Source organism: Cyprinus carpio, chromosome B17 (genome assembly GCF_018340385.1).
Source record: "Cyprinus carpio isolate SPL01 chromosome B17, ASM1834038v1, whole genome shotgun sequence".
NCBI lineage: Eukaryota > Metazoa > Chordata > Actinopteri > Cypriniformes > Cyprinidae > Cyprinus > Cyprinus carpio.
The window spans coordinates 13,909,965-13,937,899 of record NC_056613.1 but is presented as its reverse complement, the minus strand read 5'-3'; the positions used below and the strand labels follow the sequence as shown (position 1 = coordinate 13,937,899).

The 27,935-nt window shown below is 36.9% G+C and overlaps 1 protein-coding gene across 2 annotated transcripts in view; it reads left to right on the top strand.

Annotated features, from left to right (window-relative positions):
- Positions 1-27,644, top strand: part of si:ch1073-358c10.1 (peptide methionine sulfoxide reductase MsrA) — a 31,454-nt gene extending 3,810 nt beyond the window's left edge. The window contains exons 2-6 of one of the 2 annotated variants that reach the window (XM_042742399.1): positions 7,848-7,916; positions 9,409-9,528; positions 11,065-11,169; positions 21,528-21,634; positions 27,351-27,644. In XM_042742399.1, coding sequence (XP_042598333.1) covers positions 7,848-7,916; positions 9,409-9,528; positions 11,065-11,169; positions 21,528-21,634; positions 27,351-27,524 — 575 coding nt within the window. In that variant the 3' untranslated portion in view covers positions 27,525-27,644. The remainder of the gene's footprint in view (positions 1-7,847; positions 7,917-9,408; positions 9,529-11,064; positions 11,170-21,527; positions 21,635-27,350) is intronic. The other variant, XM_042742400.1, reaches the window with a different exon arrangement.
- The last annotated feature ends 291 nt before the right edge of the window (positions 27,645-27,935 follow it).

Sequence of the window (27,935 nt, the reverse complement as noted above, 5' to 3'; positions counted from 1 at the left end):
GTCGAGATAACGAGAAAATTAAGTTGTTATAACGATAAAACGACCTTCGTTATGTCGAGATAACGAGAAAATTAAGTCGTTATAACGAGAAAACAAAAAGAAAAAAAATTATAATGGATGGCCGCTTAGAACTTCCGTATGATATAGATAAATATTACAATAAATTTCAAATCTTTATTTCTTTCCAGCTTAAAGGCAGATTGCATTGCAGGCAGCAATTTTAATATTACATTTTTTTCTCTTAGAAATTTGACAGTAGCTTAAGTTGACAGTAGTAGTAACATCTGTAAAAATTGTAACAACCTCATTTTTTAAATGTAATTATTCTGACTGTTTGAGGCCATTGGTCTTCCATAGAAGCATACATGCACAGTTGCTATAGCTTAATCACACAAAACGCTGTAATTATATTACATTACTGCTTAAATACATTTAATACATGTCTACATTGATAATATAACATCATTTGATATGAATATCCCACATTTCTGCCCAAATACCATGGTGCAGTTAGTGTTGCTACAGTAAATCCATGGTAAATGATGGGGATTTGTAGATTGGAAAGCCTTCTAACTGTATTGTTGCGCACAGTGTTTCTGCTGTTTTTCAGTGCTGTTTCATCTGGCTTTAAACTCATTTAAATGACTGAGTCTTTTGTTGTTCACTAAACTCATGCACTTCACACTTGATCTCACAGCACTGTTTAGTGTTCACGTTACCAAGACTCATAAGTAATTAAACGCATCTGCTCTAGTGAGCTTGTGCTGCGCTGCAGTTTGAACTTTGAACTGAGTGGATAAATGGTCTGTGTGGCGCGGTTCAAACGATTAGAGCTGTTTCATTTTGGTTTTGTCGCATAAACATCGTATCGAACATTTATCAAATTCTTGTTAGCCTTTTATCGAGAAAAAATTGCGAAAATTATACTTTTAACGCTCAGCCATATTGTAATTATCTAACTTCATTAAATTAAATTTTCATCTCCATAAGAATGATATGATTGCCAGAACCAATTTACCGGGATTTTTGAAAAGGTCCTGTTCACACATGATCTCTTAATGATCTCTTAATGTTAACTTACAGTAAAGACTGTATATGTGAAAGGGGCTAAACTCTTCCTCTGTATATGCTGTGAATTTGAATTGCTTAACATTCATCTGGCAAAACAGTGTGCATTATCTCACTAGATTTGTAACATAAATTCAATTCATTTCAATTCAAGTTTATTTGTATATCGCTTTTTACGATACAAATCATTGCAAAGCAACTTTACAGAAAATTAAGTTTCTTCAATATTTAGTGGTAGCTTATCAGTGATGACTGTCAGTTTATGTGCATACGGCAGAAATGTTCGGATCAGATCAATAAAAATACGTAAACAAACAGACGATTAACACTATTAACAGCAATTATGCAATCAAACTTATAGCAAAATATGGTAGTTCTGTATGTTGTCTCTGGGTTAGCATCATCTGAGGTCCTCTGAGGGGCTGGCATCATCTCTTCTCAGGTGTTCTGGATCCAGACTGGAGCTTGTGTAAATCCTAATTGCATTGTGTTAGGTCATTTGTGGGGCTTTGATAATATATTATAATGTGTTATGGTTTTTCTAAATATGCCATTTATTGTATATCGCGATTTCAAATTAAAGTTTCTGAGATTTCATGTGACCAAATATAAAAATTTAATGGATTCAAACATTGTTTAATGACGCTGTAAGTGAAATGCCACCAGGCCATTGGCACCCTCTATAGGTATTTGTTATAATACATAATGTACTTAAGTAGGTTATGTTCATATTATGTATAGGAATTTTACATTATGTATTTTAACAGTGTTGTTCAATAAAACCATGTAATTACTTGGTTTTGATATTTTATTTGAGCCAATTATTATTGCCTCATCTTTAGTTTATATATAAATAGTCATACTAAAGCCTGGTTTTCACTTTCTCTATTTGTGTTACTAAAAAATATCAGATTACTTAATTGTCAAAATAATCAGTAGATTACTTGATTACCAAAATAATCATTAGTTACAGCCTTAGATTAGTTAAAATATTTCAAAATATAACTGCATTGTCAACTTTTTGTAATTAAATACAAATATTTTGTCATTGAAAATTTCTTAAAAATAGTACTAAAATATTGTCTTGTTCTAGTGAACCAAATATCTGTATTTTGTCTCATCTCTCTGTACTGTCACACGATAAGCAGTGATATAGCTCATAATTTACCTAGTGTATGATATAGATTTCATTCTTCAGGTCAACCATATATTCATGAAAAAAAATCAGTTTGAATAAGGAAAGCAATAACTTTGCCATAGTATTATTTCAAATGTTAAAGAAAGGATCCCACCGCCCCTGGAAAAAAGTTCAGGCTCAGGATTTTTGCTTTTTTTTGCTTTAACCCCTGCATTAATTACCCTCATGTCATTCCAAAACCGTAAGATCTCCGTTCATCTTCGGAACACAAATTAAGATATTTTTGATGCATCCTGAGAGCTCTCTGACCCTCCCATGGACAGCAAGGGTACTGCCACGATCAAGAATCAGAAACTTAGCAAGGACATCGGTAAAGTGATCCATATGACATCAGGGGTTCAACCGTAATTTTACAACGCTACGAGAATACTTTTTATATGCAAAGAAAACAAAAATAATGATTTTATTCAACAATTCGTCTCCTAGTGCCATTTTGGAGAATATCCACTGAACGCAAACAGCGCATGCTGTTCTGTGTCAGCTGCACCACGCGGATATGTTTTCTACGTTGTGGCTTCGTAAAATTACAGTTGAACCATTGATGTCACATGGATTACTTTACTGATGTCCTTGATATGTTTCTGGATCTTGATCATGGTAGTACCCTTGCTATCTATAGGGAGGGTCAGAGAGCTCTCAGATTCCATCAAAAATATCTTAATTTGTGTTCTAAAGATGAACGGAGGTCTTACAAGTTTGGAACAACACAAGGGTGAGTAATTAATGACAGAATTTTCATTTTTGGGTGAACTATCCCTTTAAGTCAATGAATAATTGGGTAATTTTAGTTATGTTCAGCCTTGTCAGATTTGTCTGTATCATTAGCATTACTTGTGATTCAAATCCTTATTTTGGGAAATTATTCTTTTTGTGTGTATATCCTCTGAAATTATGCACTTTCTACCTCATTGCCATTTTAAGAGCAATTTCATCTGACCTTGGAGAAGAAAATGTTCTGTAAAGAGTGACTGGGTGACTGCTATTGGTTTTCCATCACCCTCTGCACAGAAGTATTTAGCAGATGCTTTTTATCCAAAGCTACATAGAATACACAAATAGGAGGCTCAGTCCACCATTAACAGGATGTAGTTAAGAACTTTGCTCAAGGGCACAGTGGTGACATGTAAAACTGTAATCAAAGTAGCTCTCCAGATCCTGAGCTTCCCATACTTGAGATTGAAACCATAACCTTTGAGTTAGTAGCCGAGATTCCAAACCCCTAGATTACAATATACTACTGGCCTTTCACTGTAAGTCATGGGCTTTCTGGGTTTTTTTTAAGAACAAATCTATATTATGGACCCATTTGGGTCGTCATGCTGAGCAAAGTCATGTTCATTAGTGCGCCTGTGAACATTTTTATACAGCTGTTCCCATCTTTTTACATCTTCAAACCATTCAGAAAGTTGACATTTGTTTGCTCAGGGCCTGAAAATACTGTTTTCTACAACTGTATCTGTTAGTTTATGTTTTGTCTCGGGCATCAGCATGCTGGAGGTGTTCCACAGATTACGTGCACTATCTTGCAAACTGTAGCAATAAGGGGGGCCAGCCTTCACCATAGCAACCGGAAATGGTTGCTTGGATACAGGTTTGAATAGAAAGTATGGTATGAATGCATCAGCAGTCGCCTCCAGGGGACATACAGGCACTTGAACTTGTCAGTGACTCCAGTGTCTCAGCTGATTCAAGTTGACCCGGCATGAGGTGGTGTTGATGCGGTCCAGCAAAAACGGCCTTGAATGTGCAGTGTTTAACAATAACTTGAAGACTGATTGGTTTAAGACACTTTCATACTGAGATTGCTTTGATTTTTCCTTTATATTCAGAGTTATAAACACAGCAGGTAGGCCTACATGCAGTATAGACCTTTTCTCCACAGCAGATTTGTTTATATAGTCCCGCTTGAAGCAAGAGACAAAGTTTACCTTTAAGACAATATGGTTAGGTGGTTATGGAATCAGGTGAATCCAATTATAAACACCCTGCCAGGAATGTTTATAATTGGATTACAAATAGTGAAATCATTTCCAATTGGTTCCAAAGAGTTTGACCATTCTAGATTTTCTACTGAATCTTTGGTAACTCTTGAGTTGTCTGAACCCAACACCAGTGATATCCATCCAACCAGCATCACAACTGATACATATACCCATATTATAGAGGGTAAATTTTAGAGTTGTGTAATCCTCAAGTCTTAAAAAGCATTGGCAACAATGACAACAGAAACAGGTGCTGTAATAGTCCAGGTTAACATCAGGTCCTTGGGTCATGAGGAAGTGGCTCATTCCAGTGCCATGATGATGGACAGGCAGACTTCCAATTAAATTTGCAAAGAAAACATGCAATAGTGTTTCGATTCTGTGCGCTTTCTGATATTTATCAAGGCTATTGCTTTTTCTTCTGTTTGCCGGAACACAATTCACCCCAAATTAGGTCCATTTTAGCTGAAGTTTCGGAGAAGAAAAGTCCTTTTACCAATCTCGCTGCTCCATAAAAAGTCTTCTTCTGGTTCTTTTGTCAAGCTCACCCGCCTTCCTTTGCCTCACTTTCTTTTTTCCCTTTTGCTTTCGCTGTCCTTTTTTCGGCGGAGCGTTTGGTAAGGTGTTGTGGTGTTGGCGAAGGCGTCTTTTGGCACAGTCACAGGGCACTGTTAAAGGAGGCAGACTGGCACCTCCTGGACCAATGCCAGAGCTCCTCGGGAGAAATACCCACTGCTGTGGTTGGTGTGTGAGTGTGTAAGAGAGAGATAGATAGAACAGGGAGAGAGAGAGGGAGAGAAAGGCATTATGGGAAGCTGAAGGGAGGAGGTTGGAGAGTGGTAGAGAGAGAAAACACTAGGTTTGTGGTGCCAGAGCTTTTGTGGATGTTGGTTGTGTTGGCGTGTTCTTGGCCAGGTTCACTTTATTCCAGTTTGTTTGTTACGTTATTTTTTCACTCTTCACTGGATGGAGCGGCTGTGTGTTCATCTGCTGCCAAAAGGCACGAAGGAATGAAAGACAAAAAACGTGCAGCTCCATATTTCCGCTGCTCTAATCTGTTGCGCATCCCTCTCTTTTATTCCTCTGCCCATTCCTGTCTTCATCACTCACTCCGAATATTCATTTGTCCTTCTTTTCTCACCTTCTTTATTTGGAAAATGTGTTGTTTCCCCTTTTCTTTTCAGATCCTCCCTCGCAGAAATTAGAAATGGCATAATTGTATGCTTGGCTGGCAGGTCAGTGCCAGGTGGTCTTTTTGAACATTGTGAGATTTGGCAAATGTGACTGCAAAGGTGTGTATGTGTGTGTGTGATGCGCAAGTCCTCACCCCGACAAGAATAAAGAAAGCTTTGCTTGTCTAGGTGACAAAACAAGCTGCTCTTTTTATCTTGATTTGGTAGCATGGCTTTTGTCTGCCTGCTTGTCTTTGTCTCTCAGTTGTTTGCTTGTCATCTCATCTCCTTGTATGTTAAGCAGCATTCTTGTTGTTAAATGTACTCAAAGTGCAAAACAGGTTAAAGTTTCATAAAAGAAACCAAATGCACTTTGTGCTTTAATTCTGACTGGCGTACTCTTCACAGTGCCAGTGAATAATAAAATCCTGTGATTCAACCTGTCTGACATGTGGCTAGTGAGATTGCTGTATGTAGGGGTTTATTTTATTTTAGTTAGCATGCTGCACTTTAGCTGTTATCTGCACAATAAAACCCTCTCAGGGAGTTTTTGCTACTTTAAAGTTCCTTTTAAGCACTGCTGTAACAGACAGCAATACGTCTTTGTCCATTGCGTCACACCTAACTGTGCTTTTTTTACTTGAGTGTCTTGTCACAAGTGTTGCATTTTTAAGACACTGGCCTTGTTTTCACCTTGTATTAAGATGTGATTTCAGTGATCACAAGTGGTCAGCCGAGGCTTAAACTGTTTTTAACCGTTTCAAATGCACCTCCTGTGACTAGTGCTGTTTTGGATTTCCTTGAGACACTTCCCTCTTATTTATTCACACTCTACATCACAAATACTGGTGACTGAACAAACCCATGTTATGCAATTTCAAGCGATTGGGAAATGAAGCAAATTAAAATGATTTAAAAAGAAGTCCTTGTGTTTTTCAACTGATTAGTCTTTTGCATCTGTTCAAACATATTTGACCACATGAGCATCTAAACTATAAAATGATCCGGTTGAATGCATTTTCATCTACCTCAAAACATTTTAGATTCCTTTTACACTTGTATTTAGTGTCATCTACTTGTGATCGGTCATCTTATTGTCAGATGATGTAAACAGGGCCTGTGTTAAAATGAATTTTAGCTCAATTTATTTTAATTTTAAAATGCTTTTTTATTTTAAAATGCTAAATTTTGTTTCATTCCATTGTGCTATATCTAACTGTTTTTGAATGCAAAAACCTATGAATATAGTATCTGATCGGGGTCTTTGAATCCAAAACCAGCCCTATTATTCAGGAACTCCATTTAGTCGACTAGTGATTTAGACAACCAATCGACTAATAGATTTTGTATATCCATATATTCTGTTTTTATATATACTGAAAAAAATGAGATATGCTTGCCCTTGCAAAATGCTATTGCTTCAGTGTTCTGGGTTCTTGTTTACTAACCTAAGACAAAAGCGCCCATCTCCAAGTCTCTATTATATTCTAGTTTCTAGATATGGCTCAGATCCCTCCTTCAGTGTGAGTCCATTTATGCTGTCAGGAAAAAAGTCTAATTGCTAATTGCTTAGAAAAGAAATAGCACACCTCTCCTTAGCAAGCCCACAAGATTTAAGGTATCATTCATGTCTAAAGCACAAGTAGTGCAGGATATGCTACGTGCCAAAGTTTAATACTTTGTAACACTAGGCTAACTTTCAGACCAAGCTTTTGCAATTGGTAATGGACAGATTTTCATTATTAAGGTCTTTATCGTATATAGTTTAAACTTTAGGGGGATTAAAGGGGGAAAGAGGTGCAGATTGCCCTAAATGCACTATTGTGTGGGTTTGTTTGTGGGGCCATGACACATTTCTTCATCCATATGCTAATATTAGTGTGTAAACCACTGTGTGTAAACCACTATCCTTTGCTGCCTGGAGATTTAGGTGGTAAATCAGTTCAGTCTTCTTAGCTCTAATCCTCCCCACATCTGTGCCCCTTTTCTCTTCCTCTTTGCTGCTCTAATTCCAGTATGGCACAGTTGGCCTCATCCATCCAACTCGGGAAACATTTCATTTGTCCATCCTTTTTCGCCCTTGTGGCCTAACCCACTGCAGGTTGTTCCACAGGGCTTTCAGAGAGCTGATGTTGTCTCCTTCTGATCCATTCACGTCACTCATGGTTTGTGACCTTCTCTGGATGGTTTAGAGGTGTGTGTGTGTTGGGTGGGGGGAGGTTCAGCAGTGTAATCTGCTAAGTGTCTCCCACGGCAGAAACAGCAGCACTGATTCAGCTTAGCCTGAGCAGACCAGGCAAATCTGCAGTAATCCTTGCCACAGAACCCAGTCTGACAGTCCCACCATCTGGAACAGTGCCACCGCATGCATACGTACACCCCATTATTACAGAACATTTATATTGCTGTCTTTCTCTGTTTCTGCAGCAAAGCACGCAGCAAATGGGAACCCCACAGTGGAGCCATTTCCTGATGGCATGGAGATGATCATGTTTGGTGAGTTTGAAAAGGATCATATTCCAGACTTTCTTAGGTACAATTAACATATTGCTTCCTAAAGTGCCACTTGTGTCAGAGTGGTGGCCCATGGGAGACCTGGGTTGAAGTCCAGCCTGTTCCAATCTCATTTCTCCATCTCTCCTCTTGACTTCTTGTTTTCAAGTGCCAATAAAAATGTGGCTAAAGGCTCATTTAAATGAATCAGATGAAATGTCAATGACTACGTTTACATGGACATCAGTAATCTAATTATTTACCTTATTCGGAATAAGACAATATTATGATTAAGTTGTTTACATCAGTTGCTTTTTGAATATTCCTTTCATGTTTCCACGCGACGCCATCCGACGACCACTCCAGAATTTCACATATCAACATATCATTTTCAATTTTATGAAAGCTTCAAGTGCAGTTAATTATTTGCTATATGTGCAAACAGACAACGGTGTTGTTGAAGCCATGCGCTTTTGTTTGCCATCAAATGTTTGACCACTGCCGTGTGTTTATCCTGTCGCAAAATGCGGCAAAAAGTCCTACACAATGGTATGTGATTTAGGTGTGTACATGTCTATACTGCACTTCAGTAATGCAATTAAAATAGGAATACTCCAAGTCTTAATTGATTTGTGATTACTTTGATTATGCATTTGAACAAAATACAATAAAACAGTGATATTTATAAATATTACAATTTAAAATGTTTTTCTCTTTTTTAAGCCATTTTAAAATGTAATTTATTCCTGTGCATTTTCACCAGCCATTATCCTTCATTGTCACATGATTCTTCAGACATCATTTTAATATACTATGCATTCTGTTTTGGTGTTTAAGAAACATTTCTTAATACAAAATCAGTGTTATATCAGTTGTGTTTTGTGTTTTTTTTTTTTTTTTTCAGAATTCTTTGAAATTTTAAAAGAACAGCACTTATGTGACATAGAAATCTTTTGCTAATGTATCCTCATTCTTTCAAAAAAAAATTTAAATAAAAAATTACTTACCTCAAACTTTTGTGCTCCACAAAGGCCACAAGTTTCTCAAAAGGTCCCAAACATGTGTACGGCCATTTCACACAAAGCATCAAATGCTTGCAGTTGATTCCAGTTGAGATTGATGTGTGCTAGAGTAATACGCACAAAAAAAAATATGTAGATCGATACTGGTTGCAATTAGATGAGATGATTGCAAGAATGAGATGCAAATATATTATTTATATTTATCACTGAGCTTTTCAAATTGTGGGTCTGTCTTGTTTTGTGTAGATTATGAGTTTTTGGGAAAAGCTTTTGTTTGGAGAGGGTCACAGAGTATCAACAGTGTCTGAATTTGATTTTTTTTTTAGTATGTAAAAATATATTAATCAGCAGAAGCATTAAAGATGTCAAACTGACGTAGTAACGAAGGGCTTTGTGGAAGAAGCAAAAAGGAAATTTTGTTAAAATTTCTGTGTATTATTGCTATTTGATGTCTCTGTCCCATTTCTGTTCAGGAATGGGCTGTTTTTGGGGAGCAGAGAGGCGCTTCTGGAGGATTCCTGGTGTGTTCTCTACTCAAGTGGGCTACGCTGGGGGCTATACACCTAACCCTACCTACCATGAAGTGTGTTCAGGTTAATCCCAGCCACACAAACACAGCCAATCAAATACAAAAACATGTAGACACATGCCCAAATACATTTTCAACTCCCATATTAAAGAGTCTCTGATGGCACTTTTTTCCATCCGTAAGTCACAAACACTAGAGCAGCAGCAGCTTCACTGTACCCAGATTAGTGCTTCACTGCAGCCTTCACCAAAACATTCCCTTCATCTGCAGTGAACTACCCAGAGTGCACTGCTCTCTCCCAGATCCGCAGCCCTTCCCCCCTTCCTCTGTATGACCTACTTGTAGCCAGACATTTCAGAAGAGATGAGATGGAGGGAGGGATGCAGCTGTGATGTTGCAGTTTCTGAACTGGTCCCAGTGAGAAGGTTCTTCTGATTGCAGCTCTGCAGAGGGTTTGCTCTCTCCAAACACACACACAGGCTCTTTTAAGTGTGTAGTGTGGAGAAGACTTGCGGCTGTCAGAGTTGTGTTGGGTGTTGGGCTTAATATGTAGACAGGCTTTGTTATTTGTAAGAGTAGCAAACACGTATGCAGATACAATTTTACACAATTGCTTATGAAAGGTTTCGTCTTTGAGTACCAGTTAAAAGTTTGGACACATTTGACAGAATGGTTCTAATGATCTGAAAAACTTTATGCTTAAATGTAGTTTTGTATATAATTTTAAATTGTGCCTGCGTGCTGTAGCTGAAATCATTCCTGAATTTCTTTACAAAACCATTTTAAATGTTTAAGCCTTTGTGGGCTCTGCTCCAGTATAGTTTAACATCATCCCAGGATGCACCTCATAAAGTTGGATGAGAGAAGTTTATCTTTATCATAACCACAAGAAACAGACAAACACTTACACAAGAAACAGACAAACACTTACACCTATACTACAGTTCAAAAGACAGTAGGTTTTTAATTTTTTGAAATAAGTCTCTTATGTTCATGAAGGCTGCATTTAGTTGATCAAAAACAGTAAAACAGTAATATTGTGTAATATTATTACAATTAAAAAATCTGTTCTCTATTTGATTATATTTTAAAATGTAATTTATTCCTGTGAAGGCAACAATGAATTTTCAGCAGCCATGATTATGCCAGTCTTTAGTGTGTAATGATCCTTCAGAAATCATTGTTATATGCTGTTTGGTGTTCAAAAAACATTTATTAATAATTTTTTAGTGTTCTTTGATGAATAGAAAGTTCAAAAGAACAGCATTTCTTTGAAATATATATATTTTTTGTAACAATATATACATGTCTTAACTGTTATGTTTTATCAATTTAATGCATTATTGCTGAATAAAAGTGTATATGTTGATATTGCTACATTCATAAGGTTGGTAATATTGCTAAACATAATTTTAAATTAATTTAAAAAACATTTTTTTTTACAATATTTGAACAACAACTTAATAACTGAGTAAAAGATTCATTAAAATCTTTAATGTTCCTTTTCTAATGCCTGAGTTTAATGTATGGTGCAAAATCACAGAACATTTGCACAACTCTACTTGCATGATCTAATTTCTTTTTGTGCTGTTCTCTCCAGGTTTAACAGGGCACACGGAAGTAGTGCGAGTGGTCTTCTCTCCTAAAGACGTCAGCTTAGAGAAACTTCTCAAAGTCTTCTGGGAAAGCCATGACCCCACTCAAGGTTAACAAACTCACCTATTCCCTCTCATCTACACACATGCACTCACACAGATGTCCATAGAAAGACCCCTGGGTGCGAGGTGCAGTGGCCCAAAATCAAATGGCCTCATGAGGTTAAAACACGGATGCATCTGTGTGTTCACACTGCCTTATGCGTGTGTGTGTGTGTGTGTGTGTGTGTGTGTGTGTGTGCTGGATGGTCAGGATGATCTCGCAGGAATTGGAACAGCCTCAGACAGGCTATGTTAATGTGTCTGAGACCAATTCAGCCATGAGAGGAAAAGAGACATCGCATATGTGTGTGCATCAGTGCAAGCGTCACCTATTCCTCCATTCCACTAGACACAGAACCAATACTGAACACACAGCTGATATTTGCTGTCTGTGCTGTCCTTCAGGTCCTCATTTGAGAATAAATCAACCTTGCTGTCTGCCTGCAATCCAGCACTTAACTTGAGAAAAACAGAAGAAAAATGACAGAAAAATGAATTCACTCCATTCAGTTAATTGTTTGAGCTTAGGTGTGTTTTTGATCCCAGACACTATCTATCTATCTATCTATCTATCTATCTATCTATCTATCTATCTATCTATCTATCTATCTATCTATCTATCTATCTATCTATCTATCTATCTATCTATCTATCTATCTATCTATCTATCTATCTGTTTCTCTCTCTGTTTCTCTGTTTCTGTCTTTCTATCCTGCTATTTACCCTCTGTCCCTCTGTTTCTTATTCAGACTGTTTGTCTATCTATCTGCCTATCTGTCTATCTATCCTTCTGTCTCTCAGTTTGCCAACTATCTATCTATCTATTTACCTGTCTGCCTGTCGGTCTGTCTGTCCTACTATCTATCCCTCTGTCCCTCTGTTTGTTATTCACTGTTTGTCTATCTCTCTGCCTATACACGTATCTATACTTCTGTCTCTCAATTTGTCATTCCAACTGTCTGTCTGTCTGTCTGTCTGTCTGTCTGTCTGTCTGTCTGTCTGATGTAACAGTGTGGCTGCAGCTTGAAGCTGTTGTTTGGTTCTCTGTGTTCAGTCGCCCTGAAACAGAGAGAGAAAAGAGGAAGAGACACTCCTCTGAAACATTTATAAAGCCTGACCCTGAGGACCTGAAGCGCACACACACATCTCTTCAGCTCTCCTTCGTCAGCTGGACTGTGGGTCTACAGTCTCTGCTTTAATACTTTATATGACGTCTATGGTTCGTTCAGTAAGGCCCTCTAATAACTTCTTGTTTGTATGTTTTCCTTCTGGAACGTGTACAAATTCCCTTTGGGGATCAGTAATGCATGTCTGTATATCTGCCAGTTGACGACACGCCCCTAAAACCTGAGTCAGAGCACGGTTTAAGGACGACAGAGTGGTTTTCTTTGAATCTTTCATGTCAAATCATCGGTTTGAGCTGACATGATTACCCTGTGTGTTCGGTTCTGTGCCAGCTCTCTAATTTACATCATGTTCTGAAGGTGTCTGAACTTTAAAAAGTCGCCCGGTACACCGTCACCCTGTCAGCCAGAATGCCCAAGAAAGTAAAGAGCAGAAAATTACTCATAGGAGCCAGGGTTAGTTGTCAGAAATGGCCTTCAAATGTGATTAAACATCTAATTTGCTCTGTTTTCTTTTACCTATAAGTATGCAAGGTATGTTCAGATATATATTTTCAAAATTGACTAGTCTATGGGTTATCTGAACAACTGATTGACTAGCTGATCTTAAAGGGGTAGTTCACTGAAAAATTGAAGTCTGTCATCATTTACTCTGCAGAACACAAAACGTTTGGGGTCCAAACAATTTTGACTTTAATTTTGTCAAAATATTTTATTTTGTGTTTCACAGAATACAAAAAAAAAGGTTTTGTATCAATGTGAGCTTAAGCAAATGTTGATACAATTAATTTTTTTAATAAACTATCCCTTTTATATTTTGTATAATTAGACTGGCTTGATGATGATGTCTACCCAACCCGATCTGATGTGTTTCTTAGGGGTGATCCATTCTTGCGTTAGAAAGTAGGTAGACAGAGTACAATAGAATGGAACACAATGCAGAGGTCTCAAGACACGTTTTTTAAAGCTGAAGCATTTTTAACTTGACACTTCATCTTAAAAAGGTTTTGTATACATAGACAATGTTTTAAAATATAGTGTAGACTGCAAGCAAGAACTTGCAGCCTTTTATTGTGATAAATTATAGATAGGCAACAGACATACAGGCTCAAAAATATAACCTTTTACTGCACAAAACTATCATAGTCCTCCCAAAAAGCCTACAAAATACGTATAATAAGAGTCGTTGCTCAGAACAGATTTAATGATCAGAACAGACAATTTGAGGTCTGACTGTAATTGTCTGGAAATTTATTGTTGAAGCAGTGGTTCTTTGAAAAGTATCAGTTTAGATATGAGAGTTTTTTTTAGCAACTTCTACCCAATAAAATACTTTAAAGCTTGACAGCGACCGTGATTTCACCAAGTACAACATGTTCCTGGATCAACATCCTTGTTCCAATTAACCAATCAGAACTGAGATATAACTTTTTAGGAAATACCTGTTTTAGGCGTTTGATCAGGGTTAGGTGCTTCTACACCCTTGTTAATCAGTTATCATTTCCCACTGATTTTAGGAATAAATAATGGGTAGGGTTAGGTTTTGGGGTAGGGACTTGGTTTAGTCTATATTTTTGGACAGTAATGTTGATCCAGAATCAACAAAAGATACTGATCCAGGAACATGTCTTACTTGGCAAAATCACAGCGACCAGAGCTTGACATAACTACAATAATTTAAAAAATGGACATGTTTTTCTAGGATATGATTCACTTTCAAGAAATTTTTTTTTTTTTTTTCAGGTAAAAAATCACACTTTTGAAATTCCCTCATATATCCCAAGTGGGCCTTAACCCCCTAGTTGAGAAACACATACAGACAGACTAGTCGACCATCATGACCCATCTATAGTAAACACACACATACTCCTATAGAATCAAGTGAGAACATGTCTTCTGAATGTATGAAACTTGCTCACCTGTATTGACATTTAAATAAGCACTAGGTAAGATTTGAGCAACATTCCTCCGTGTTCCGTTTGGCATTTTTAGGTTGTGTTTCATGATCCTGCAGGAGTTTGGGTAGAGAAGCATGATGAAGAGCATGGCCCATGTGCGTGACAGAAGCGTCAGATTGTGTTTTTTGGCACGGGCCGCTGCGCTGCGATTGGCTACCAAGAATCGGAAACGTCTCTGTAGGCTGTTCATCCATGCATGCTTAACGCACACTCTATTTGTCCGTACCCGAACGCTCACGCTGAATCAACTATGAATCTTTGCACGTGTGTGTTCGTCATTGCTTTGAATCACGGGTAAGTACAGTATGAAAACGCAAGTGTGTAAGGTTTCATAGGCTGCATACATGCACGCTTGTTTCCGTCGTGCACAGAGACCTGTGTATTCAACTGCTGTCTCACAGTTCAAAGGGTTCTGCTTTCAGCAGCATGATTTCCGAATCGTCCAATCAGGGCTGGGATAGCAACATCCACAGCCAATCAAACGCTCCCAGCACGTTCCTTTTCTTACCCCCGCCTCATACCCAGCAACACTTGCTCTGGCAGTCTTTAGGTCATGATATTGCAAACGTGCAGAAGCTTCCCTATACCCTACGTTCGCTTTCTAAAAATATAGGGTGTATTTCTTGCTGTCATGCTTCATCTTTGGCTGTGCTGACAAAGATAGTACAGGAAGCCGAGGGTGGAGAGAGACGAGTCGGGAAAATTGGGTTCCTTGATGGATTTGACGAACAGGAAATGACTGAAGCTATTCTATCGCCTGTGGCAAACCGTAGAGCGGAGAAGTGCAGTGCGGGCACACACACGAGAGAAACGCGCACACATACGCTTGATCGCCTCAGCAGTTTGTTACTTCCTTGTTTAAGAAGACCCCCCTCCTTTCCTCCCCATTCCCAGCGGACCCCAGGGCTCTCAGTCTGTCTACAGGATATAAAACATCTTATCTTCTCTGTTCTCCTCTCCTCCCCCATCCCTGGCTTCTTCTCTCCTCCATCCCTCGCTCCCCCTCACCATCATCCCATCAGCATTTCCGCAGTGACTCCTCATTCTTACCCTCTGCTTTTATCTCTTAGTCACTTTCTTCGTTCCGCCATCCCGCGCTCCCTCGTTCCGCTAGCAATGAAAGGCAAGAGGGATGGTTTCTCTCCTCCTTTGTCCTCGTTTTTCTGTCTTGCCACTTTCATCTTTTATCGTGTCATGTTTTTTTCTTGATTTGCAGTATTTATGTAGGTGCTGCGTCAGAGAGATGCATTATTGTAGGCTTCATGGGGGAGAGACAAGATGGCTGATGCAGGCGCTCGTCGTATCTTTCAAACGTAGCAGTTGATCTAGAATCTCCAAGGCCTGTAAGCGTAAAATCCAGTTTTCCACCTGCTTTTGGTGTGACTGACGCCTTTGCTGTGTATATTGAGCCCTGAAAAGCTAAACATCGATGCACAAGCTAATTACGTACCCAAACTGTTTGCAGGATCTCCATAATTACTCATCAACACTCTTGATTTGTCGTTGAAAACAAAGGTTATTGGGTTCACGAACACCATTTTGTGCATAAGCCACCAAATGGGACAAAAAGAAAAGACTTCTTCTAAATTAAGATCCCCACCACGTCTTTTTGGGGTTCAGTTTGCAATGGGCACGTGCCTCTCGGGGGGTGACCTCGACCCCAGTCCCTCCCGAATGAGGGGCGCTCATTACAGTTTGTCAGTCAGCTACAGGGGGAGGGGCCGACAGAGGTCATTTGTGGAGAGTAGATGAGAAACGGTTGAAGAAATGCTTCTTTTTGATGAAAAGGGGGTGGATATGCTGGAAGAAAACATTTGTTTGTTGAGGAAAAAAAAAAAAAAAAAAAACAGAGCTTATTTTTCCGGCATAGTGGACCAACTTGGATGCTTTGTTGAAAGTCCACACTGTATTTAAGCCTAATATTATGTTTTATTTTACATAAACTAAAAACTTAAAAAGTCTGGGGTTAGTAATTTTTTTTATGTTATTTCTTTTTTTGAAAGAAAGAAATTAATACTTTTTATTTAGCAAGGATGCATTAACTTGATCAAGAGTGACAGTAAAAGTAAAAAATATTTTTCAAATAAATGCTGTTCTTTTGAACTTTCTGTTCATCAAAGAATACTGAAAAAAGATTCTGCAAAATATTATGCAGCTCAACTGTTTCCAGAATCGATGATAATAAGAAGTTTCTTGACCATCAAATCAGCATATTAGAATGATTTCTGAAGGATCATGTGACACTGAAGAATGGATTAATGGCTGCTTAAAATCCAACTTTGCCATCACAGGAAATAATATGTTTTTAAAAAAATAAAAACAGAAAACTGTTACTTTAAATTGTATTAATATTTCACAATATAACTGTTACAATATTACTGTATTTTTCATCAAATAAATGCAGCCTTGATAAACATACTCTAAGAAAATAGTACAAAACACTGGGGGTACCCTTTCAGAATGTAATAAAAGATACTAAAATGTATCATTATGGTACTAATATGAACCCTTTAGAAGTAAATAAGTTACAAAGATGTACCGTTTGAAAGAGTACCACCCCAGTGACAGCCTGTTCCACACTGCCAGTCTAAAGATAATCTGATTGCCTTTAAAATGATAGTACAATGAATGGCAAGACAGAAAATTTAGGGAGAGAGACCAGGACTGAGATCTGGATTCAAACCTGCATCCCTGCAAGCGTAATGACTCTTACTGTCCTAAACATTTGCACTATCCACTGTGCCATGGCTTCAGCACTTTGGTTTTGTTTTAAATTTTTCGCCATTAGGTCTGAATAACAACAGTGACAAATTATGTTCGCCACAGATCATTTTATATTTACTGATCTAGTTTTACAGTAATTTATAGAATGTCTTTTCTGCAAGAAAAATGAGAGTGAAAGAGCATTATTCACAGTATAAAATTTTTAAAGGGGTCATCGGATGCCCATTTTCCACAAGTTGATATGATTCTTTAGGGTCTTAATGAAAAGTCTACAACATACTTTGGTTAAAATTTCTCAATGATAGTGTAAAAAACACTTTTTACCTTGTCAAAATCAGCTCTGCAGAAATCAGCGTGTTTTTTTGCATGTTGCTTTAAATGCTAATGAGCTCTGCTGACCTTCCATGGGGTGGCAAACCATGCTCTGAGAGACTGTTTGCTTTAACCACCTAAACGTTATTAGGAATAGCAATTGCAAAGATTCATAAAAAAAAAAAAAAAAAAAACGTATACTCACTTCTGCTGTAAGTGTAGCTGGATCATGAATGATTAGCGTGAACATAAACGCATTTAGGTAGATCGGGGGCACATTCCCTTCACAAACAAAAGTAAATAAAAGCATCTTCAGTGGCTCTGATGTCGGGAGTAAATGACGACTGCTATGTTCATTATTACATCCAACAACAGAACACCTCAATCACTATGGAGACATTCTTGTCTACATCTGGTCCGGCGTCTAAACAATGGCAGTCAGACTGCTACAGCTCACTCAGATGGGTCTACTGTAAGGCAAGACGGCTGTGTCAATCAACAATCATGGGAGCGGCCTTCGTCTGTGTGATGTCAGAGAACGGCCTGTAAAAGGGGATATTATTTTTAGGAATTAAAAAAAAATCCACTGGGTGGATTTTTATCATTATAGTGTAGATGTATACACACACTGCCAACACATTTATTTCCAAACAACATGTAAAAGTGAATTTAGCATCCGATGACCCCTTTAAATTCCATTTTTTTCATCAGTGAAATGCTAGCTGATACATACTAAAAATAAACACACATATATATACAAACCATATTACATTTACAGCACATTTTAAACGTGTGTTTTTATTTGTAAGGAGAATGTAAGAATTTGTGTGTGTGTGCAAAAGAATGAGGTTGTGAGCTTGTGTGTGTATGTGTGTTACATAAGAGGTGTAAAAATAGACCCAGCTCTGCACCATTCCTCTTAGCTGGCTGCTCTCGCACGCACACTGCTTCACCGTACCCATAGGGCACACACAACAGTGCTCTGAACAACCCCTCACACACAAACAATCCCTGCATCATACACACTCAAATTCACAAACATACACAAACTCACTAAAGCATCACACATGCACCTTCACAAACACAAAAGGTGGACATACTCCATCAACTTGTCATCAACAAAACAATAGCCAAACTTCCTTTATAAAATACAATATCTTACACACGTCAATTTGTGTGTCTTCTTGTCGGCATACATTTGAGCCACCTCAGTGTTTAGAAGTAGTTTTTGTCCACAGACACTGAGAGGCACTTCTGGAACAGAAACGCAAGCCACAGAGTTTGTGAGTAAAGTGATAAACCAAGCAGACTAAGATTCAGAGCCATCAGTGTGACATATGATTGACATTTTGTGTGACAGTGAAAATTTAGCTTTTGAAAGACACTGAGAGATCTCTGGTGACAGTTCACAGGTTTCACATCACACTGTTGATGTTTTATCATTTTAATTTAAAGGGATATTTCACCTAAAAATAATCTTTGTCAAGATTTACTCACCCTCATGTTGTTTCAAACCCGTGTCCCATTCACTCTCAGGAAAAAAAAGGTACAAAATCTGTCACCAGGGCAGTACCTTTTTTTTAAAACTTACACCTTTGTACCTTTTTGGTACTCATATGTTCCTTTTAGGTACAAATATGTACCTTTTAGGTTACCAATATGCACCCTTTGGGTATAAAGGTGTACCTTTTGAAAAGGTACTGTCTCTTTTTTCTAAGAGTGTTGTATACTTTTTTCTCTTACGAGAATTGTTGATTCATGTTTTGATGAGAACCGATAAATGGCCACAATTAAAATTCTATAATGTTTTGAAAAGTTAAATCAGGCATTTTAAATGCTTGAATTAAAACATCACGACATTATGTTTAATATGACAAGTAGATACTATTTTAAAGATTTGCTGAAAGTTATATTTAAAAGTATTTTTAAATTGTTTGTTACTATTAAATTATAGTGTTTTTAAAGATGAATTTACATGAATATCCTATAACAACCAGTACTGAAAAAAAGTGACTGATGACAGATTTGATAGTAGATATTTTAAAAATGATAGTAACCATTCAGTTTTGGTGACCATTGACATCCATTGTTCATCCATTGTTTTGCATTCTACTGAAGAAAGAAAGTTACAGGTTTGGAACGACATGAGGGTAAGTAATGACCATTTTCATTTTTAGGTAAACTATCCCTGTAAGTAACATCTGTGTTTATTTCTAGTTACTTGAGAACTAATGTCCCTCAAGCATTTTCAAAAAAACCTGAACTCTAATAAATATGTGGTTTTTATCTTATCCTTTTCATTCACTCTTCCAATCTTTTTTTTCCCCCTCCTTCCTCGTTGAGCCACATAAGTGCTGATATTTGAAATGTCTGGATTGGTCAAAGCACCCTTAGAGGATTGGCATCTGTATGGATGATGCTGTGTGTGTGCTTTCACGTGCGTGTACAGCTTATTCACTCAAGTACACATAGTAAATCTTTCCTTTCTTCCCTCCATCTAAAGTGAAGGGTGACGCTTCTTGACCTCTGCATTAACAGAAATAGTTTTCCTGCGGGAGAGCCATGTTATATGGAGAGAGAGAGACTTTGTGTGACATTTATGGAGTCAGCTTCTGCCCAGCTCTCTGCTCTCACCCTGTTTGTGCACTGATGACACATCTGCAGCATTCTACACTCTCGGTTCATGTGCGCCGTTTGTGTGTTGAGAGGAGAGATTCTGTATATTATTCAGCTTGAACAGGGAGGATCATCAATAATAACTAAGCACCGTGATGGAGGCTGAAAAAAGAAGCGCTCCAGTCTCGGGTGGAGTACATTGAGTGCTCATCGTTTCCTTTTAGTTTTTAACTTCTTTTTCACTCATATGAGCCGATATTCAGTGACACTAAAAAGTATTTGGCCACTTAAACCGCAATTAATGGCATTGCTAAATGTAATAAAATATCTAAGATTTTTTTTTTTTTTACAAATAGTACTTTTTGTTTAGTTTTATTTTAAATACATTACCTTACAGAAGTTTGGGGTCAAGATTTTTTAATAATTAAATTATACTATTATTCAGCAATTTAATTAATCAAAAGTGTCAGTAAATGCATCCATAATGTTTCAAATGATTTCTATTTCAAATAAATGTTGTTTGTTCAACTTTTCGGTTCATCAAAGAATTGTGAAGCAAAATGTGTATTGGTTTTCACAAAAATAGTAAGCAGCACAGCTGTTTTCAACATTGATAATAAGAAATGTTTCTTGAGCACCAAATCAGCCTATTAAATTATTTCTCATAGATAATATGACACTAAAACTATAGTAATGCCTGCTTAAAATGCAGCTTCATCACTGGAATAAATTACTTTTTAAAATATATTCAAATAGAAAAATGTTTTATTTGAAATTGTAATAATATTTCACAATATTTATATTTTTGCTGTGTTTTTAAATAAAATCAGCAAAATAAACTTATTTTAAAATATTAAGAAAAAATCTTACAAATCCTGTACTGTTTAAAATGTAGACTAAAAGTATGTGGACACTGGTTGTCAAATGTAGGTGGATCATGTCCATAGTTAGTTAATAATACACCTGTGTTAACAGACTTTAACTGACTTTGATCCACTAGGTGTTAGAAAGTATTTGCAAAATGTCTCAGAATAGTTTGTTCATCATTTGTTTGCAGATGGTAAATGTTTGGTTGGATATTCTGCCTGTGCAGTGGCAAGTGTTAATAATTAAGTGTCCAAATCCAAATTTCTTTCTAGAAACATTTTCCAGTATAACTTGGCTGTGTGATGTGTTTGGTGGCTGTGATGACACTCAGGCCTCAGGGTCACAGGGAAGGTCAGTGACTGTCGCTTTGGCACTCTTGAGGATCAGCCAATCAGAATGCAGTATTTTGGCCTTTGAAGAGAGAGCTACAGAGAGCTCATGGCAAGATGGCCAACATCCAGTTCTGCAGAACGATACGAGAGAGACCGTAAATTCACTGTGGAGGAAAATGACAAAGAAATACTGGAAAACACAAACATGTTTCCATATGTTAACAAGGAGGAAATTATTCAGACTGCTATTTTTTTGTATTTTCTATCCTTTTTTTTGCAGCAATATCAGAACAGAATTGGATGTTGCTTGCTAATAACAGGAATGTCATTAAAAAGATTGATGCAGTGACAGGACTGCAAATTCCTGGGGTGTGAGTTTTTTTAAAGGGCTCTAAAGCATTTATATATATGTGTGTGTGTGTGTGTTTTTTAGGAATGGCACAGGGGAATGATCATGGCACACAGTATCGTTCTGCCATCTACACCTACAGCCCAGAACAGCAAGAGCTGGCCATGAGAAGCAAGCATGTGTACCAGGAGGTGCAGTATCTCAAAACACACACACAAACTTTCCTTTGAATTCTGTTGCTTTATAATGAATTAAGGATATTTTCATAACCCCTAGTCCTACCCCCTTCAAACTTAACCAAACTTAAAAGTTTTTTTTTTTTTTTAGGTTTTACTTATTACTTATCTGTTACATTTACTTTTATTTATAAATCATTTTTACTATTCTCATTCATGGTTTATGTCATTTTTCTATATTATGCGTTAGAGGGGACATTAGTGAGAAATAAGGAAACACTACCATTCATAATAAATTCAGCAAGGATGCATTAAATTGATCAAAAGTTACAGTAAAGACATTTATAATGTTTCTATTTTTGAATAAATGCCATTTTCAGACAATAATTTACAGCACTGATTATATTGAGCACAAAATCAGCATATTAGAATGATGTCTGAAGACTGGAGTAATTACTTGCTTTGCCATCACATTAATACATTTCATTAAAAATCTAATAAAATGAACATTTTATAAATTATAATGTTTTACAGTGTTACTGTTATTACTGTAGTTTTATTGTATTTTTGATCAAATAAATGCAGCCTTTGTGAACATAAAGTTCTTTCAAAAAACTTTGAGACCCCAACATTTTGAACAGTAATGTACATAAATGCACAATTCAGTTTAGTTCATAAAATATAACCACAGTTGAAATCCACTGATTTTCTTTTTGCCCCATCACATCTCCAGAAGTCTCATTTCCAACCTCTCTTTTCCATTCTTTGCCGCTCTCAAACTGTCCACTGTCAAACGCTGACCGCCCACACCTGTCAGAAAGATACGCTTGTGGATGCTCATGAACGCAGCTCATCTGGATGGCTGGACTGTTATCCCTGTCAAACTAGTGTGATATTGCTTTGTTTTGTGAGATGCAGGAGTTTGGATAACCATCCCTGCGGTAACCCTTTGCTCCTCATGTCATCGGTCTTGCTTCTAGGGCTCAGATGTGATTTGGGAGTGAGGGGAATGAGGCGTGGGCAGGGAGGTTGGGTGACCCCTATTGCCCTTGGCCTTGTGCACATCAGGGTGAAAGGTCAGGCTTGCAGGAGGCAGCTGTGGTTAAAGGGGCGCAATCAGATCAGGGGACCGAAACGGACGTGCTGTTGATGGCCCCAGTGACCTCACAAGCTGAAATGTACACACACACACAGATATAGTGAGGCAGAAGGGGTTGCACCCTGCAGACTGCATGTCAGCAGGGGTTAAACTGGGCACTGTTAAGGCACCTTCAATTAAGAATTAAATAGATAAATGTTGGTTCGGGTTGGTAGGATTGGTCACTTAAGCTGACCAAGGCTCCATTTATTTGATCAAAAATTCAGTATAAACAGTAATGTTGAAAAACGCTATCACAAAATGCATAATAACTTATAATGTAATTTATGACTGTTATGGCAAAGCTGAATTTTCAGCAGACTTCAGTGTCACATGATCCTTCAGAAATCATTCTGATATGCTGGTTTGGTGCTTAAATAATACTTCTTATTATTGTCAATCTTAAAAAGCGATCTGCTGCTTAATATTTTTTTGGATGAGTAAATCCTTTATGAACAGAAAGTTCAAAACAAATGTTTATTTGAAATAGTAATCTTTTGTAACATTATGAATGTATTTACTGTCACTTAAGATCAATTTAATGCATCCTTGCTGAATTAAAGTATTAATTTCTTAAAAATAATAAGTATGATTTGAGAACTGCTATTGTAAATTCTATCTGGAGTGTTTTGTATGGTATGTGAATGTTGTAGAGTAGGTGACATTACATGCAACATGAAGATTTTTGTGTAGAACGAATGGCTCCAGATCGCATGAAATCTATTTGAAATCTGTTTATTAAAAGGGCATCACATCTCCCAGACTTCATAGCCTTTCCCTGCAGTTGATGCTTGTGCTTCTCTCTCTGAGGGTGGTTTCGAAGAACAGCTCGGTTACATAAGCAGCCGTGATGAGATTAGATATGTTAGTCCAGAGTCTTGTTTAAAAAATGATGGATGTGGACGTGTGTGTGCATCCGTCATACTATGGAAAAGCACAGCTGATTGTCTGGCAGTGGAGAGTGAGAATTTGAAGTGGGACATTGAAATGAAAGACAGACATGATGAGTGTGAAGAGATTGATGAGGCCTTTTTGAGGACACTTCCATCAGGTCAAATTCAGGTGATGAATCAGACACCGACATCACACGCAGACGGGAAATGAATTATTAGCACCTATTGAGAGTTGCACTCCATCAGAGTCTCCCAAAACTCTTCCATCAGTGAGGGCAGTCAGGGAGAAGGAAACGCTGGAGCGGGAGAGGAAGAAACACTCTTTTAAGCGCTGTGGTTGAGTAGGGGAGGGGTGCTGTAATAAAATGTAGGAATTTGCAGAACATCAAAGAGTTTTTATTCAGTAGTGAAAGGGAGCGAGACGCAGGAAGATAGAGTAGAGGCACAATTCTGCTGCAGTGAAGCACTTTCTCCGAGGAGTTATTTTGGGGATTTGAATGGAAGTTTATGAATTTTCTTTGTTTATCTACTTGTGTTATGCTGCAGACATCAACATTTTATTTATTTATTTTTTATGATTATGTTTTGGGGGGTTGAGCTCTTCATCTCTTCATGGCCCAGATTAAATAATGTTGAGAGATGTTTTTTTTTGTTTGTTTTTTTTTGTTTTTTAAGAAAAAGCGAATGCACAAATATGTTGTGTGATTTTTTTTTTTTTTGTTTTTTTTTTTTTTTTTTTAATTTTATATTAAATTTTTGTAAAATTTTTGTTTTTATTTTAAATTTTTATTTAATTTTTTTATGATTTTTTTATGATATGTAGATGTTATATATATGTATGTCTTGTTTAAAAATGTATTATTAAAATAATATTGTTTATAGTCTTGTTTTTGTTCGATCCCTTTATAATCCATAGATTAGCAAAATGAAGAGTTTATGTAAAATATCACTTTCTCTTTGGCTCAAATGTTTTTTTTTTTTACAATCATATCAGTTCCTGATGGATATAATCCCATCCTACTTTTTTTTCCTGTTGGAATATCCCGTATCATAATAGGATGTCAGTTTATGGAAGAAAAATTGGTTTTTGATGGCATTTGACATTGTCTTTAAGAATAAACAAACCCAATGTGCTCTAGAGCCAGAAGAAAATAGCTTTTGATTATTTTAAGCATGTTAGCTGATTCTGATGATGAAAAGGGCTGTATGATAATCATAAATGTAGTTATAACAGGCCTAAATAGAAATAGAATTTTCATCCAAAATGTTATTCCCTGGTGTTGCCTATAGCTCAGGTTCCCAAGAGCACTCCATCTAAAAACAAAATCTCTCTGCGCCATGTCATGTAATCTCACACACATAGACGCTCATGCTCTCACACTTTGATCTGTCTCCTCTCACAGGTCACATGACCCTCTGCTGCCTTATTCCCTCTCACAAAATGCAGGAACAGCCAAGGATGACAAAATGGATTCCTGACTAAATCTTATGCACACACACACACACACACACTCATGCTTACATGCAAACTAAGCATATGTGGAGATATGCGTAAATGCACAGAACATGCAAAGATCAGCCTTGGCCTTTGCACTGTTTTTTTTTTTTTTTTACATTATGCCTTCTTACTCGTGTATGTTTGGACTAAAGTGAATCACACACATATATATAGATTTATATGTATATGTACACCTACACATGCTTTTCTGTTGGTGCAGCAGAACTATACAGCTTATAATATGTGAAAAAGGCTGTAGCTTTTAGCAGAGACTCTAAACAAGAAACAATAAGATAGCTCACTAAGCTAAAACTGTATCACCGTTTCAGGAATTTTGAAGTATAGCTTTTTAGTTCATAGAAAGAGCTGCATTAATATTTATTATTTATGTTGTTTTGTTAAAAGTAGGCCAAGCTGTTGCAGTTAAAATGTACACAGTGAATGTGCGTGTTAACATGAGTTGTGTGTGTGTGTGTGCGTGTATGTGTGTCTGTGTGTGCGTGCTTGTGTGTGTGTGTGTGTGTGTGTGTGTGTGTGTGTGTGTGTGTGTGTGTGTGTGTAAATAGTCTAATATATAAGGTGAGTTTGTGCTCACAGGGAAATATAAATGGAATTAAATCTGATGGGCGAAAAAAGGGAATACTGGTTGCAAAACATAATAGAAAATGGTTAGACTAATAATAACATACATTTGTGTGTGTGTGTGTGTGTGGTTGCAGATGCAGGAGCACATAGTGACATTAGTTGAGTCATCAGAGTCACATGAAGCATATTCAGATATGCAAATGCTTATGTAATATCTCTCTCTCTCTCTTTGCCTTGTTTCTCTGTCTCTCTTTCTTTCTGTCTCTCTTTGCTTGACTGTCCACAGAAATGTTCTCCTCCACCAGAGAGACACAGACCACTGAGCTTTGACAGCGCCAGCTTTCTGACACCACATCCACACACATTAAATTTTTTCCCAAAATCATACTTCCTCCCTTTTTAATGCACACTATTTAAAACAATTTGCACGGTTTAAAGGATGATAAACAGGGCTCAACAATATGGATTTTCATTTCTGCTGGCCCATTCAATAGTTTAGATTTGCCTTCCAATAACGGCCTAGCAAAATCAAGAACGAGAATTAAGAATTATTTTTTTATTTTTTTTGTATTTTTTAAGAAATTTAATTAAAGAGATTTTTGTCTCAGAGTTTTTATTTATGTGTTTATTTAAGAAACCAATGTGCTCTATGTAATCACAGGGGGGAAATATAAAAAAAAATTGCTGTTGAACATTTTGATGGTGGATTCTGATAATGAAAAGTGCTGTATAATGGTCAAATATAAATATATATATACACACACACATTTATATACTATAAATGGATAAATATGTATGTAATCATAATTCTGTCACACACTCGGGCCTTTTTTTTTTTTTTATTTTTTTTGTATGCTCTGCTTATTAAGTTTTTGGTTCTCTTTTTATGCACACCTGGCTAAATGTTCTTTGTGTGTCCGTCTTCCTGTTCACTGTAGCATGTGTAACCATGTTATAATCCTATAAGGTAATTCTCATCTTTTTGCCTTCTAAATATACTAATATCAGAGAGATAATTTTAAAAAATAAAACAAATGGGAAATGTTGGCTTTATGTTGTTGTATAGGTACCTTTGTTTTTCTGGCGTCCATGCTGCTTTTAGTATCTCTTGGTGTTATGATGCACATGCAGCCTCTTTTGTTAGACATGAAATCAGTAGCAACTGAAGCAGACTTCTGTCACCACCTAGTGGCTGAAATCTGAAACTACATACATTTCAAAAAGGATAATTGTGATTGCTCAAAGCCAGCACACAAATGCTCCCCTCTTTTTCTTTGTGTTGTAGAGACACCACCCTCAGGTCTACATGTGAGCTTTAGAAATACTGTGATTGATCTTCAAAGGTGTTTTGTTCTGTCTGTTTGTAATAGTAGTACCTAAAACCTTTTTCTGCTGGAGTTTATGGATGCAGCCCCTAGAGGGAGACAGAACTTCATTCATGTCCCTTTGAAACAGTTTTGGACATTCTGTCTGGTTTTAACATCACATACACAAAAAAAAAGAGTTGTTTCAGTTCAAAATGAGTTACTTCTCCCTAGACAGTGATCACATTTATCCTCTTCATGTCATCATTTACCCTTTCTTTCTCTGTCTGCTCCTGTTTCATCTTTTTGCTAGGCTCTAACTAAGAAAGGCCTGGGTGAGATCACCACCAAGATCCGAGAGCACACTGAATTTTACTATGCTGAAGACTATCACCAGCAATACCTGCACAAGGTGCCAAAAGGATACTGTGGGTTAAAGGGCACCGGTGTCACATGCTGTATTGGAGGAGAGAAAGATGAACTCTGACATTGTCTGCTATTTTAAAGGAATACTTCACCCAATAATGAGTATTGTGTCATTGATTCACCCTTATAGAAATTTATAAATAAATATCATTTATAAATAAATAAATCATGTTGTTCCAAACCTGTATGAATTTTTTCTAATATTCTTCTGCATTAATTAAAATGAAACCCATAACAAAGCTTTTTTATTACTTTAAATCAAACAAACTATAAATGTAATTAAATAGAATGTTTTTTTTAAATTAAGCATTTTATTTCTGGTAGTCTTTTTCAGCTAGGCAACATTTCTTATTTTTGTTTAGTTTAACTTGAAGTATTTGAATAACTAAAAATAAACAATATAATTTTAACAGACATTTTAAAAAGAACAAATGTGCATGAAATTTGTTACAATTTTAAGAATAAAAAATAT